Source organism: Pinus tabuliformis, chromosome 7 (assembly GCF_031772625.1).
Source record: "Pinus tabuliformis cultivar Carrire ecotype Pingquan chromosome 7, CPIR1, whole genome shotgun sequence".
NCBI classification, from domain to species: domain Eukaryota; kingdom Viridiplantae; phylum Streptophyta; class Pinopsida; order Pinales; family Pinaceae; genus Pinus; species Pinus tabuliformis.
The window spans coordinates 718979167-718995731 of record NC_142293.1 but is presented as its reverse complement, the minus strand read 5'-3'; the positions used below and the strand labels follow the sequence as shown (position 1 = coordinate 718995731).

At 36.6% G+C, this 16565-nt stretch overlaps 1 protein-coding gene across 7 annotated transcripts in view; it reads left to right on the top strand.

Moving 5' to 3' along the window:
* LOC149249547 (topless-related protein 3-like) overlaps positions 1–10282 on the top strand; it is a 31561-nt gene extending 21279 nt beyond the window's left edge. Inside the window, exons 1-17 of one of the 7 annotated variants that reach the window (XR_016266784.1) lie at positions 835–1157; positions 1295–1376; positions 1751–1842; positions 4849–5102; positions 5195–5302; positions 5578–5728; positions 5830–5979; positions 6095–6205; positions 6502–6581; positions 6701–6817; positions 7061–7194; positions 7304–7647; positions 7752–7811; positions 8002–8141; positions 8246–8385; positions 8490–9014; positions 9122–10280. Coding sequence is in view for 1 of the 7 variants with exons in the window: in XM_089458739.1 (XP_089314865.1) it covers positions 7081–7194; positions 7304–7474 (285 nt within the window). In the remaining 6 variants the exon portion in view is untranslated. Of the gene's footprint in view, positions 1–834; positions 1158–1294; positions 1521–1750; positions 1843–4848; positions 5103–5194; positions 5303–5577; positions 5729–5829; positions 5980–6094; positions 6206–6501; positions 6582–6700; positions 6818–7060; positions 7195–7303; positions 7648–7751; positions 7812–8001; positions 8142–8245; positions 8386–8489; positions 9015–9121 lie in introns of those variants that run through there. The other 6 variants (XR_016266783.1, XR_016266782.1, XR_016266785.1 and 3 more) reach the window with 6 other exon arrangements.
* Positions 10283–16565: the final 6283 nt, after the last annotated feature.

Below are 16565 nucleotides of genomic sequence, written 5' to 3'. Positions count from 1 at the left end.
TAGTATTACATAAAATACAAAATGGATTATCCCCCTTTATATAAAAAAAGTTCAAAGCATGGTATGTTTCACATTATGATTGATTGTTGCATTCAACTCTACAATTTAACTTGTATAATGATACTAATATCTTATTATGTATCTGCTGTAGATGGCTTGTTCGGGTGAGCATGTGTAAGTGGAATACAAAATGGAATGTTTATCTTTATATAGCAAACTCAAGACGAGGTATCTTTGCAATTACTAATAGTTATTTGTTTTGAATTATGCTTGCTATTACTATTTGTGTCTTTAATTTAACCTTATTCACACCACTTTTTTCCCTTTCAGCGAAGGAGAGGACACTACAATAGATATAATGTGCAAAAGGGAAGTTTGCAACTTTCTGTTTGTTGTTGTCTACATGATTTGTTTTTTTTGAAGTCCATGCCTTCAATCTCTCTAGTTTGACTTTTATTAGAAATCTAATACTTTATTGTATATCTATTGTAGATGCCATTTTTCAATGAGCATGAATACGTGAAATACAAAATGGACTCTCCCATTTTATATAACAATCTCAAATAAAGGTGTGTTTCTTATTATGATCAATTATCGTGTAGTCTTTAGTTTAACTTATATAACGATTCTAATAGCTTATTGTGTATCTTTTGTAGATGGTTGGTTTTGATGAGCAAAAGCAAGTGGAATACAAGAGAGTGTCCATTGTTATAAAACAAACTCTAGGGGAGGTGTGCTTCCTATTATGAATAATTATTGCATTTGAAATATGTTTAACATTACTAATTGTGTGTTTATTTTAACCATATTCAACCCACTTTTTTCCCTTTCAGCGGAGGACAACACATTGCAGGAGAGATGATGTGCGGAGGGGATGTTTGCAATTTTTTCTTTGTTCTTGTGTGCATGTTTTGTTTTGTTGAGCTTGAGCATGGCCATGCTCTGTTGTACTCATTTTCCTTTGTTTTGAATTTCTTTTTGTTTTTTTGTAGCTTGGTCTTGGTTTCGTTTGTTGAGTGTGTTGTACTCTTGCTTTGTTTTGTTTTTTTATTTCTTTAATGTTTCTTGTAAATTTGTCTTGGTTTCGTTTGTTGGGTGCGGAAATAGAAATGAATGAAGCAGACAGAGAAAATTGAGGTAATTGTTCATGAATGAAGGTGAGTCAACATATCTACATAACGCAGTTCACTTAAAAGCATTTTTCACTTATTTGTGGATCCATTTGTTTGCTATTCAAATTATTATATGTTTTATCTATGCTCTGATAGTCAAGTATATTGGTCTTTTTATGTAGTGAACAACTACAATTGTATGGTCTACAAAGGTGAAGTGGTGAAGATGCGTTAGACATTCTACAAACATGGCACAAAAGAAGGGTGAAACATACTTTTCTCATGCACAATACTAGTCCTTTAAATATATTGATCTTTTTATGTAGTGAACAACTACAATTGTATGGTCTACAAAGGTGAAGTAGTGAAGATGCATTAGACATTCTACAAACATGGCACAAAAGAAGGGTGAAACATGCTTCTCTCATGCACAATACTAGTCCTTTAATACGCTGAAATATCCATTAGTTGCACAATGATTTATCATTTCTTCATTGTTTCGAGGTAGTATGCTCTTGTTTATGGGTGTGACACTCAATTTTTTTCCTACAACTTTGATATGAAAGAAATGGAAATGCCACATTGGTGTTCACATGTTTAGGGATTATTTTTCATGATTGTTGTTGTTATAATATTAGGAAGGGCTGCAGCGATTGACTAGAATTCTAGTGTCTGGGAGGATCGAGTGGGCAAGATAGCTTAGGAAATATACATGCAACGCAGAGGATGGGTGAGTCATGTTGATTTCCAACAAAATATTGTTATTATTATTTGTTATTTCTGCATTTTCTCCTTCTAGCATGGTTCTCAGGTAGTGCCACTTAAATAATGGTTTGACATATACATAAAATGGTATGTTTAAAATTATATGCTAATTTGGTCAACATCACACGCAAAACCCCACACAACGTGCCTTAGAGAGGAGGATGGTAAGGTCAAGCAAGCAAGCATATTGAGCCTTCAACAAATCAACCATTGTGCTAGTGGACAACATTAGGGTTTTGGGTGTGTTGTTTTTCCATGGTACTGGAATCTAGGTTAGAGTCATAAAATCACTGACACTACCAATCCAAATACCACAACAAACTACTTTGCACAATGAAATATAAACAACAGTAATCAATTAGTGCACAAATATAGACAACTTTTTACAATTTTTTTAATAACCCAACTTCGTGATATTAACAAACTGTAATACAACTGTCTAAAGCTCCCGTACTAGGGATCATCGCTCTCATACAATCATTGATACAAGGAATACAAACTAGGGTTTGATGTCAACAACTTTGACCACCAAAGTACGTTGAAAAAGATACACTAACTTACTAGATGATCTAGTGCACTTCACAACTCCATTGGTCGTTTCCTGAACACATCTACCCGGTTCATTGTCTCCCAATTTGTAGCAACACCAATTTGCCTCTATGAATGATCCTGCTCCTTTAGGTCACTGAACACAACGCCAAGTTGCTCTCTAGCTTAACACTCTGAACACGACACAACTCTGTTTGCAAACAACTCTAAACTGCCGACTGCTGCTCCTCGGCTCCTTTGGGATTTCTTGCCCACTAGTTGTTCCTTAGTCCTTCAAGAACACAACTCTTAGTGAATACTTCCTAGTATTTCCTACATGTGTTGCTTCAATGAGGCAAACTTAGGGAATGGATGGCTGCCACATATCACTGTCAAAAGTCGTTCAACAACAAACTTGGGATAATCAAATTGTTCCCTTGACCTCCTCCGTTTCCTGAGCATCCCTACTTTTTCCCTTCTAACAATCCTCAAATTCCTTCTTAAGTGACTGTACTTAGGGCTTGGAGCTAGCCACTATAGCCCTCCCAAAATTGTTCTTTTGGTTGCTCCAAATATTGTCGTAGACTAAGACACCAATCTTGCACTTTTTGTCCTTGTAGACATCCACTTCTACGCTCCAAAATACTTGGATTTCAGTGAGACGTTTTCTGAAGAACTCATCCCTAACTAGGACAACCTGAAGTAGGTCCAACCCACCTGCAAACCACTCCAACAACCTCTGATTTAATCTCTGGTATTGTAGATGAATGTAGCCTATCCTTGGTTGCTAAGTAGGCTACTTGGCCCTCCAAGAATCATACTTTTGTCCACCTGCAATACTTCATAAATATCGGTCTGTTAGAGAGAAATTGCTTCTTTTTTCATGCTCATATTTCTTCCTAAAAAGTCACAGCCTAGTCTCCTTCTACTCATTGCCTTTACATGCATAACCACATCCCAAAACCAGCCCTAACCAGACTTGACCCTTTCTCCTTGGTTGTGGAATTGGCCTCCTATTTCAATCTTCAGATGAGAAATAAATGACTTGATTGGGTGAAGAATGGGGCTCCTCCTCACTCCTATTTATATCATTCCTTAGGATGACGTCTAACATTCTCTAATGGTCTCCTCAAGTCAAGGTTGACTTTAAACTTAAGACAAATTCACCCACATAATCACATAAAAATTATTTTCTCTCAACCCACAAGGCCTCTCTTGGTGCTACAAGCAGCCCCTTGTTCCTTTAAGGGTTCCCTACAATCTCCAAGTGCCAAGTGTCCAAATCCATACACAGTTTCACACCCACAAGCTTGGGTGCAAAGCCCACACCCTTGGGTTCGTCATCCAAAAGTGACGTTGTGGTGCCAACTCCTCCACAACCCTATAGCCTAGGGTTTGGAGTACCTCCAAAGCTACCAATCTCAACACTCCCTCTTAGCAAGGGAGGTACTTCCAACACTAGGAAGTATCCATCATCATCACCAGCGACACTAGCCCATCTAACATTTGCCACTGTAGCATACTCTGTAGAATGAACCACACTATCTCAATAGTGCCTCTCCCTCATCTCATTTGAACCTAAAGATCTCAACAATTCTATAGGGTTGCTCCCTTTGAAGCTAGACTCCCTCTGAGTCTACACGATCTCCATTGGCTCAACCTGTCACTGATCTCGTGCCCTACAAGGTCAGTTTGAGCTATGATCGAATACGGCCATCATCACTGCAACTTAATCTTGCAAGCACTCATCCTCGTAGGTCAAACACAACACATGCACATCCCAGCCAATCTCGCTGCCAAGCCAGTCAAGACCACATCTCCACTGTAGCATACTCTATAGAATGAACCACACTATCTCAATATTGCCTCTGCCTCATCTCATTTGAACCTAAAGATCTCAACACTTCTATAGGGTTGCTCCCTTTGAAGCTAGACTCCCTCTGAGTATGCACAATCTCCATTGGCTCAACCTGTCACTGATCTCGTGCCCTACAAGGTCAGTCTGAGCTATGTTTAAATACGGCCATCATCACTGCAACTTAATCCGGCAAGCACTCATCCTCGTAGGTCAAACACAACACATGCACATCCCAACCAATCTCGTTGCCAAGTCAGTCAAGACCACATCTCCATGTCTTCAGCTGAAACATATGGTCCATGATCTAGACAATCTCAACTCCCTTTGAGTTGCTTCGCTGTGGACACTCTGATTCACTGGCCCTTCAAAGTAGTTCTGATACCATGTTGTTTTTCCACGGTACTAGAATCTAGGTTAGGGTCTTAGAATCACTAACACTACCAATCCAAATACCACAACAGACTACTTTGCTCAACGGAATATAAAGAACAGTAAATCAACTACTGCACAAATATATACAACATTTTACAATTTTTTTAACAACCCAACTTCGTTATATTAACAAACTATAATACCACTGTTTAGGGCACTTGTACCAGGGATCATGGCGCTCATGCAATCACTGATACAAGTAATACAAAGTAGGGTTTTGTGTCAACAACTTTGACCACCAATCTACTCTTTTAGCAAAGATGGTTCCCTATTGGCAGTCACAATGAATGACAATGGCATAAAGAACTTACCCAACGCAGAGGGATTTCACATTTCCCTTAATTTGCATGCTAGAGATTAGATCCTTCGAAGGAACGAGGGTGCCACCAAAGACAATGGCAACAAAGGTAAATTGTTTAGTCCATGCACATTTACTGTGTACATGCACTGCTAATTAATGCTAAATTTTAAACTCTAACTAGATCATTTTTATGCGCAGACTCCAATTGTGAATGCCATGCCTCCTGCAGTCACTGCTCCTGGTTCCCTTCTCAGTGCTATAGAATGTTTGGAAAGACTTCCACCTGCATTGTCAATGACCAATTTTGTAAGAGCTTTCTCCTAGAATTATTTCTTTAGGATCTAGAATATTGGTCCAGCATTATTCAGTTTAGTTTGTTACATATATCTTATCATTTTCCAAACTTTCACTCAAGAGTCTAAATATTGTTGCTTTCAAGTTTCCTTATGGCATAGGATTTTGTTCTTTTCCCCTTTCACATGCTCTATTAGCCATTATTTTGGCATATCTTTTATAGGAATAGGATGATATGATCAATGAATGCTAACAATTATGTGACACTCGAGACAACATATGTGCAGAGTAGTATAGACAGACAGTCGGACCCCAGATGTTAAACGAAGGCTTCTAGATGAGGTCACAGACAAGAGCAACAATTGGATATTCACTGATATCACTAATTCGGGTCAGTGTAGGTCTCTCAGGTTGCCTGACAGAATGCATGCGAGCAAGGTATGCAATCATCCCTCTATTACGGAAAACACTAAAGGTTGGCATACTTTACAATTTTCTGTGCTACAAATTATGTGACACTCGAGACAACATGTGTGCAGAGTAGTATAGACAGACAGTCGGACCCCAGATGTTAAACGAAGGCTTCTAGATGAGGTCACAGACAAGAGAAGAACTGGAAATTGACTGATATCACTGATTTGGGTCAGTGTAGGTCTCTCAGGTTTCCTGACAGAATGCATGCGAGCAAGGTATGCAATCATCCCTCTATTACAGAAAACACTAAAGGTTGGCATACTTTACAATTTTAGGTTCTACAAATTCTGTCGATATTGATCCAAACAAGTAATATGCTATTTCTTGCAGGTGGTAAAACTGATATACACCAATTCCGGTGTTGTTGTCTTAGCATTGACATCCAGTGCTCCCCATAAGCTATGGAAATGGTTGTGGAGTGAACGGAATCCATCCGGAAAGGTGGGGTTCTTTAGTAGTTGTTGTTTGCTTCTTTTTTATTCGCCCGAAAGGTCGACCTGGTAAAAACAACGCGGAAAGAAGACATTTTGTTTTGTTTAGGTACAATTACTAGATGTAGATATATCCTTCCGTGGAGAGATCCTTAGGTACTGCCTGTCACTTCTGGACTGTAAAGCCGTAGTTATCGAAATTGGGAGAACATAATAGAGAAAACACTTTTGAATAGGCATCCAAACTGGGCAGCCTGCCTTTCTAATCTTGTTGTTAATTCTATTTTACCTGGCTTCTGTTGCTAGGTTTGAGGCTCCTTCCTGGTGAATGACTTCTGCTGAGAGGCTCCTGTTGAAAGGTTCTGTCTATAGGCTTATGGCTAGTGGTAAGAGTTTATAGATTATCTGTTTACTGTTTACGGTTCCTGATTACATGCTTCTGGAAAAAGGTGAAGGCTTCCGGATTCCTTCTGGCTAATGGCTTCTGGTGCACTTGGTGATGAAGGCTGAAGGTAAAAAGCTAAAAGCGAATACGAACGTGGAAAAAACCATTTGGCAGATATATCGCGTTTGGCCTGCTTCCGGTGGCAAGGTCTCCTTATTCAATATGATGACATTTAAGGTAAGAGAGCCTTTTACCTAAAGACCAGTTTCACTCTAATGTTTCCGATGATATATATAATTTCAGTTTTGGTACATTGGTCTGCTTAGGGTTTATTCTCTACTGTCTCACCTTCAACTTTCAAATTATGTGGATAATGGGGTTCAGTTACTCTATAAGTTTCTTGTGTAATGTTCTATCCAAAGGCTCCCAATTTATCTAAATCGCTGGTTTCATGGGATGTTAATTAGTGATTCATTGCAGGTCATGACAACTCAACTTTTATGCCGCCTCCTCCTGCAGCCACTTTTGTGGCTTTCCACCATCAGGACAATAACACCATTGCAATTGGCATGGAGGATTCATCATTTCAAATATACAATGTTCAGGTTGATGAGGTGCTGCCTGTGAATATCTCTTTCAATCCTTATCATTTTTCTTCATTGTGCCCTTTTACCAAAACTCACCTTTAAGTGGCATTCTCTGAACTTGCTGTAATTTTTACAGGTAAAAGCAAAGCTCAAGGGCCACCAAAAGAAAATCACAGGCCTGGCTTTTTCACCCGGGCCTTTTCACATGTTTATGAATGTGTTGGTATCTTCTGGAGCTGATGTCCAGAGTAGAAATGTTCATGTACTCACAACCACGTCTTTTGGCAAATATATCCCTGGGGCATAGATGGGTAGGACAAGCGAAAGTCAAAAGTTGTACAACCAGGAAGATCGTCACCACCAGTGGGGGATACAAGAGTACAGTTTCATAATGATCGAATTCACTTGTTGGTTGTGCATGAGAGTCGGCTTTGCTATATATGATGCTTCCAAGTTGGAAAGTTGGAGCGCTTCTGCTATGTAAGTACTTGTAAGCAGTGTTGAAATGAAACATTGACAATAATATAATGTCACTTACCTTCTGTATCTGATTGGATGACCTTGTTACATGGTTGCATTTGCAGTGGTCTCCTCGTGATCCCCTATCTGCTCCTATTTCAAGTGCCATATACCCATGTGACAGCGTCCTAGTTTATGCGAGCTTCTGTGATAGTGCAGTTGGAGTGTTTGATGCAGAATATCTCCTCCTATATCAAGTGCCTATGTAAGTACTTGTAAGCAGTGTTGAAATGAAACATTGACAATGACAATAATATAATGTCACTTAACTTCTGTATCTGATTGGATGACCTTGTTACATGGTTGCATTTGCAGTGGTCTCCTCGTGATCCCCTATCTGCTCTTATTTCAAGTGCCATATACCCACGTGACAGCATCCTAGTTTATGCGAGCTTCTGTGATAGTGCAGTTGGAGTGTTTGATGCAGAATATCTGCTCCTATTTCAAGTGCCTATGTAAGTACTTGTAAGCAGTGTTGAAATGAAACATTGACAATAATATAATGTCACTTACCTTTTGTATCTGATTGGATGACCTTGTTACATGGTTGCATTTGCAGTGGTCTCCTCGTGATCCCCTATCTGCTCCTATTTCAAGTGCCATATAGCCATGTGACAGCGTCCTAGTTTATGCGAGCTTCTGTGATAGTGCAGTTGGAGTGTTTGATGTAGAATATCTGCTCCTATTTCAAGTGCCTATGTAAGTACTTGTAAGCAGTGTTGAAATGAAACATTGAAAATAATATAATGTCACTTACTTTCTGTATCTGATTGGATGACCTTGTTACATGTTTGCGTTTGCAGTGGTCTCCTCGTGATCCCCTATCTGCTCCTATTTCAAGTGCCATATACCCATGTGACAGCGTCCTAGTTTATGCGAGCTTCTGTGATAGTGCAGTTGGAGTGTTTGATGCAGAATATCTGCTCCTATTTCAAGTGCCTTATACTCATGCGACAGCATCCTAGTTTATGCGGGCTTCTGTGCTTCTGTTAAAGTGCAGTTGGAGTGTTTGATGTAGAACGCTTGAGGCCTCACTGCCCATTGCACCTTCTGCATATTTACCATCAGGAATGAACTGGTAAATGGGCTCTTTCATTCTGTCAGTGTCCTAGTTTATGCGAGCTTCTGAGCTTCTGTGATAGTGCAGTTGGAGTGTTTGATGCAGAATATCTGCTCCTATTTCAAGTGCCTTATACTCATGCGACAGCGTCCTAGTTTATGCGGGCTTCTGAGCTTCTGTTAAAGTGCAGTTGGAGTGTTTGATGTAGAACGCTTGAGGCCTCACTGCCCATTGCACCTTTTGCATATTTACCATCAGGAATGAACAGGTAAATGGGCTCTTTCATTCTGTCATGGTTCATGCATCTGTTTTTTAGATTTGGATTTTGACAGGCATATTATGATTTAATTTATTGTTTGGTTATTTATTCGGCAGTAATGCCTATTCTCCAGTCGTTGCATCACATCCATCCGAATGGAGTTCATGTTATTGAGCCTTCAGAGTAAGAAGGGAAATGGGGTGTTGGACCTCCCCCAAATAATGGGACTGTCGGATTAAATCCATCATTAAGTAACCAAGGTTCGGCACCACCCTCAAGGTAGTTCTTGGAAACATAAGAACAATTTGAAGTGCACTCTTTATTTACAAGAATACCATTAATAATGGAAGCGTCACTGTCGTTGCATCACATCCATCCGAACCGAATCAATTTGCTTTTGGAAAAGCAGATGGAGTTCATGTTATTGAGCCTTCTTAGTAAGAAGGGAAATGGGGTGTTGGACCTCCCCCAAATTAGCATCACATCCATCCGAACCGAATCAATTTGCTTTTGGAAAAGCAGATGGAGTTCATGTTATTGAGCCTTCAGAGTAAGAAGGGAAATGGGGTGTTGGACCTCCCCCAAATTATGGGACTGTCGGATTAAGTCCATCATTAAGTAACCAAGGTTCCATCATTAAGTAACCAAGGTTCGGCACCACCCTCAAGGTAGTTCTTGGAAACATAAGAACAATTTGAAGTGCACTCTTTATTTACAAGAATACCATTAATAATGGGAGCGTCTTGTCAGTGAAATGCCTCCCTTGTGTCCCAGTTGTTGAGACATTCTATCAAGATTGTAATTTTCATCAGATATTGTTCAGCAAATTTAAATGATATGTAAATGAAAATGAGTATCTAGGTGCAATCCTGCTCCAGTTTTTACCCAAGAAAAATTGAAAGTCTCTCATTGGAGCTTAGGTCGTGTAAAAATTGAAAATCTGTCATATTTAAATGATATGTAAATGAAAATGAGTATCTAGGTGCAATCCTGCTCCCAATTTTTACCCAAGAAAAATTGAAAGTCTCTCATTGGAGCTTACGTCGTGTAAAAATTGAAAATCTGTCATTGGATCTTAGGTCGTGTAAAAATTGAAAGTCTGTCATTGGAGCATAATTTATGAATGTTCTTTCCGAGGGTTTCTCAGTGTCTATTTTTGAAACTCATTCATGTGCATTCAGAGAAACCTAGTTTATGCATAAGCTTTTTGTCAGGCTCGGGAATATTATATTATTATATTTATTAACTGAATCAGCATTTTTTAAACTCTCTTAGTACCACATGAGTTTTTTTCATATGTTCATGTGCATTCAGACAAACCCGGTTTATGCATGAGCTTTGTCAGGCTCGGGAATGAGTTTTTTTCATATGTTCATGTGCATTCAGACAAACCCGGTTTATGCATGAGCTTTGTCAGGCTCGGGAATATTATATTTATTAACTGAATCAGCATTTTTGACATCCTTATTTCTACCGCATGAGTTTTTTTTCATATGTTCATGTGCATTCAGACAAACCTGGTTTATGGATAAGCTTTGTCAGGTTTGGGAATATTATTTTTATTAACTGAATCAGCATTTTTGGGTTGAGTACTATTGGAGCTTAGATGGGTAATTAAATTAAATTGAGAAAACATTAATTATGCATGACTTTGTACAGTTGATTCAACGTTGGCTTTTTTGGCACGTGCTTTAATTTTCATGGCTTAAGTCATCACTTTTTATGGTAAATATATTGTTTCTGCAATTGACCCCAGGAACTTTCTTGTTTGATGACACTATTATTTAAACATAAATTATAATATTCATATTGTTGCAGCCTTTCAATTGATGTGATATTCTCATCTATTGATACAGATATAAATATTTACAGAAAAAACTTTTCAATTGATTTGATAATCCTTATAATATTTACAGAAAAAAACTTTCAATTGATTTGATAATCCTCATATTTTTGTAGCTTTTTAATTGATGTGATAATGCTCATCTATTGATAGAGATACACATATTTACAGAAAAAACTTTCAATTGATTTGATAATCCTCATATTTTTGTAGCCTTTCAATTGATGTGATAATGCTCATATTACTGCAGCCTTTCAATTGATGTGATAATGCTTATATTGCTGCAGCCTTAACTTTCAATTGATGTGATAATCCTCATATTGCTGTAGCCTTTTAATTGATGTGATAATCTTCATATTGCTGTAGCCTTCAATTGATGTGATAATCCTCATATTGCTGTAGCCTTTCAATTGATGTGATAATCTTCATATTGTTGTAGCCTTTCAATTGATGTGATAATGTTTGTATTGCTGCAGCTTTTGTGTTTTTTTATGGACTTGTTGAGAGGAGAGATGAGATCCTTACCTTGTGAAGTTGTAACATCACACATTTTGGATATCAACTTAATCGGATAATCCTTATATTGTTGTAGCCTTTCAATTGATGTGGTAATGCTCATATTGCTGCAGCCTTTTATTGTTGTAGCCTTTCAATTGATGTGGTAATGCTCATATTGCTGCAGCCTTTTAATTGATGTGAGAATACTCATATTGTAGCGTTTCAATTGATGTGGTAATGCTGCAGCCTTTTAATTGATGTGATAATACTCATATTGCTGCAGCCTTTTAATTGATGTGATAATACTCATATTGTTGCAGCCTTTCAATTGATGTGATAATGCTCATATTATTGCCGACTTTCAATTGATGTGATAATGCTCATATTATTGCCGACTTTCAATTGATGTGATAATGCTCATATTATTGCCGACTTTCAATTGATGTGATAATGCTCATATTGCTACAGCCTTTGTGTTTTTTTTATGGACTTTGCTACAGCCTTTGTGTTTTTTTTATGGACTTGTTGAGGGGAGAGATGAGATCCTTACCTTGTAAAGTTTAATATCACACATTTTTGGATACCAACTTAATGGGAGGTTACATTTTGGAGCTTTGTGTTTTTTTATGGACTTGTTGAGGGGAGAGATGAGATCCTTACCTTGTGAAGTTTAATATCACACTTCTTTGGATATCAACTTAATGGGAGGTTACATTTTGGAGGTTTTAATAGGAAGTTTTAATTTTATTATATAATATTAATTATGTGGTGGAAACATTTTAGCATTATATTTAATGTTCAATTTTCTAGGAATTTTATTTAAATTTTATGTTTTGAATTTGAATTTTGTTAAGTGAGCCATCTAAGACATCACAGCAATTTTAAATTTTATTTGTTTTTGATAATGTTTAATTTTCTAGGAATTTTAAATTTTATGCTTTGAATTTGAATTTTGTTAAGTGAGCTATTTAAGACATCACAGAAATTTTAAATTTTATTTATATTTTATGTTTTGAATTTGAATTTTGTTAAGTGACCCATTTAAGAGATGCATCACAGCAATTTTATATTAGATTTTTACAATTAGTTTGGGTTGCATAGTCCATAATAATATAGTATCTTGCAATGGATTAGAATGCTTGTTGAATTGACCTATCAAGTCAACATTTTACCTTATTATTATTATCGAACTTAAATTGAAGTAGGGTTAAATAAAAATGGATATTTTATTTCTTCAAAAGCTAACGTTAATATTTTAATAGTAAGTATGCATAGTAATGTTTTGTAATCAACCTATTAAATTTATAAATGCATTTCAAAAATGTCATTTCAATATTGCTAATTGAAAAATGTTTGATATAACCAAATGAAAATTAATTATTAATAACATATTAAATGACATTAATAGATAAATATCAAAATTATGATGTTTTGAATAGATGAATACCAAAATTATGATTGCAAATGTTCCATGTGCATGAATTTCATTTCTCCCTAATATTGGCTTATCCCTAAATCTATTACCATTATTTATTTTAAATAAGTTTAGTTTTTAATACCACTACCACAATGCCCCCCTTTAGGGAAACTTTTCTAAAATTATTGCTATTTTCACCATGCTTGGTCACATTATTACACTTTATACTATTTTCAAAATGATTATGTTTAGCCAATTACAACCTATCAATTTGTTTATTAGGCCACTATCATAATGCCTTACCATGTTGCAATTGATAACATGCATATATTTTTTCATACAAGTAATAGCTTCAACATCATTACCATGTTGCAATTGATAACATGCATATATTTTTTCATACAAGTAATAGCTTCAACATCATTTGCAAATGAGATCGTTGAGATTATTTATTAAGAACTATATTGTTTATTTAAATATTACCCATTAATAAATTACTTCATGAAACATTATTTAAATATTACCCATTAATAAATTACTTCATTTTTTTAATATTATGTTCAAGCAATTTAACATAATAAGATAAGAAATACTAACAATATATCCTATATTAAAAACAACTCACTACAAACATTACTATTATTTTTCCATTTTGGATGGAACTTTATTCTTGAGAAAGTACTAGGAATCAATGAATCATTACCACTACAAAATTGTTTTAAGTAATTACTCTCATGCACTTTGTACTATAAAACTCATTTAAATTTGTGGCTCCAAACATCTAATTGAAATGTACCAATAACCCATGAAAAAAATCATGATATACAATTATATTTCCTCCTATCCTAGTTGTCCTTAGAAAATATTCTTTATATATCATTATTGCATTGTTTTCGAAAGTTTTAATAGAAATATAAATTCGAATTGACTTAATGATAAATGGATGTACATTTTTATCTTGCTATCTTCATTGTTTTTTCTTTAAGGCAATTCTAAGCATTTCTACAAATACGGCTTCAACACAAGCTTTTGTCATAGCCGAGATCCCCTAATATTCTTATTTTTATGAGGCTATTAACCAAACAAAATGGAAAAAATTGGACAACATAGAAACAATACATGATAGGAAAGGAGAGTGTAATATACTCTATAATAGAAAGCCAAAAAAACCGCGGAAGTGAAAGATTAAAAAATACTTTAAAGCACAAGCTTTTGTCATAGCCGAGATCCCCTAATATTTTTATTTTTATGAGGCTATTAACAAAAAAAAATGGAAAAAATTGGACAACATAGAAACAATACATGATAGGAAAGGAGGGTGAAGTGAAAGATTAAAAAATATCATTAAAAAAATATACAGGTTGATAAATTTGGTAAAATTAAAGTTTTTAATATTGTTATAAAAATTTCAATTTCAAATTTCAGATTAATTTTAATTAATCCCTCTATTGCAAGATCGCCCTTCAAGGTTGTGACCATATGATGTGATAAATAGTTAAGCATCCATGTGATCCATAGTGTGTGAATAACATGTCCATGTTAGCCTTGCCAATACACACTTTGAGGAACTTAGAATACTCATTTTTCTACTTTGCTTTTTTATAAATCACTTTAGTAGTCAGAACTATATAAATTATCAATTCACCTTTATATTTTGATATTAAAATTAATTTTGATTATAAATCACTTTAGTATAAATTATCAATTCACCTTTATATTTTGATATTAAAATTAATTTTGATTAATTAATAATCATTGTTATTAAAATTAATTTTGATTAATTAATAATCATTGTTATTGTAAAATTGGTAAAATTAAAGATTTTAATATTGTTATAAAATTACAATTTCAAATTTAAGATTAATTTTAATTAATCCCTCTCTTGCAAAATCGCCTTCAAGGTTGTGACCAGGTTGTGACCATATGATGCGATAAATTGTTAAGCATCCATGTGATCGATAGTGTGTGAATAACATGTCCATGTTAGCCTTGCCATGTCTCTAAACTTCATGTTAATACATTATAAGTAATCTCATTATTTCTCTAAGAAACATGATGCGTAAGAAACATGATGTATTATTCCACTGGTGGTCAATAAAAGGACAAGTTCAATGTCTCTAAGCGAGTCCTGAAATGCCTATTTAAGTCAGAAATAAAGCCATTGTTGTGATGAAGTAAAACATGTCCTCTATATAAATTTTTGAAATACAAGGAACACTTTAGTTTCTTTCGTTCTTCTTCTGACAGTCTATCAAAATATTTTTCGGATCCCTCACCCAATATCCACCAACGCTCAGCAGAACCATGCAAACGATCCTTCCAGATAAATTCTGGAAACATTAACAGTTCAACCTGTGGCACATAAATTCTGGAAATATTAACATAAATTCTGGAAATATTAACAGTTCAACCTGTGGCACATAAATTCTGGAAATATTAACAGTTCAACCTGTGGCAAATAAATTCCGGAAATATTAACAGTTCAACCTGCGGCACATAAATTCTGGAAATATTAACAGTTCAACCTGTAGCACATAAATTCTGGAAATATTAACAGTTCAACCTGTGGCACAGTTCGTGTGATAAGACTTATATTTGCAGACAAATGAATAAATGGAGAGAGATCCTTCTCGAATTGATGAGGCCAAACCTGCCGATCCACAACTTTGCAATATCCTAATAAAAGAGCAGTCATTGTACACTACCAATCATCTGTCCCGTCATCTCAGGCGTCCATTCGCAAGGAATTCCAACAAAATTAAGGCACGCCTCAATTTGCATAGGTAAGCTATAAGCTATGAGCTAATCAATTTAAAATTGCCTAAAATTGGACACTCCGATTTACTGAAGTGACAATCCAACTCGGGAGAAGTTATCGGGCGTATTAAGAGGGCACGAGGGCGACTCTCTCTCTGCTTGGCGAGGATTCGCCTCTGTTACCTGGTTCGGCACAGGCGGGGAAGTCGGGTCATATCTTTCGGCCTCTGTTACCTGGTTCGGCGCAGGCGGGGAAGTCGGGTCATATCTTTCGGCCTCTGTTACCTAGTTCGGCACAGGTGGGGAAGTCGGGTCATATCTTTCAGCCTCTGTTACCTAGTTCGGCACAGGCGGGGAAGTCGGGTAATATCTTTCAGCCTCTGTTACCTAGTACGGCACAAGCGGGGAAGTCGGGTCAAATCTTTCAGCAATATCTCGATCGTCATTGTTGGAGCAGGCGTCCTGGGATGGCTTGCAGGTTTCAAAATGGTAGGATCACATATTATCGCAATAGTAAGCGCTTGGTCCTTGCTAACACATGCAAGCACCTCATAAGCCGATCTAGGCTGATCGGCACCGTTGGATCACGAAAATTTGGGACGTCCAATATCGTCATATATGGACCGTCAGATATCGAGCGATCTTGTCCGTCCAATCTTGCCGAATCTGGGCCGTCCAATATAACTAAATCTTGACCGTCAGATCCGGAAAATATGAGCCGTCAGATCTTGCAGATCTAGGCCGTCCAATATGAACAGATCTGAGCCATTAGATTGAGTAGATCTGGGCCGTCGGCTCTAGCTAGATCTAGGCCGTCTAATATAAACAGATCTGGGCCGTCCAATAACACGGGATATGGGCCGTCGGATCTAACTAGATCTTGACCGTCTGATCTTGCAGATCAAAGCCGTCCAATATGAACAGATCTGAGCCATCCAATAATGGCAGATCTGAGCCGTCCAATATAATCAAATCTCGGCCGTCCAATTATGGAAGATCTGAACCGTCCAATATAATCAAATCTCGGCCGTCCAATCATGGCAGA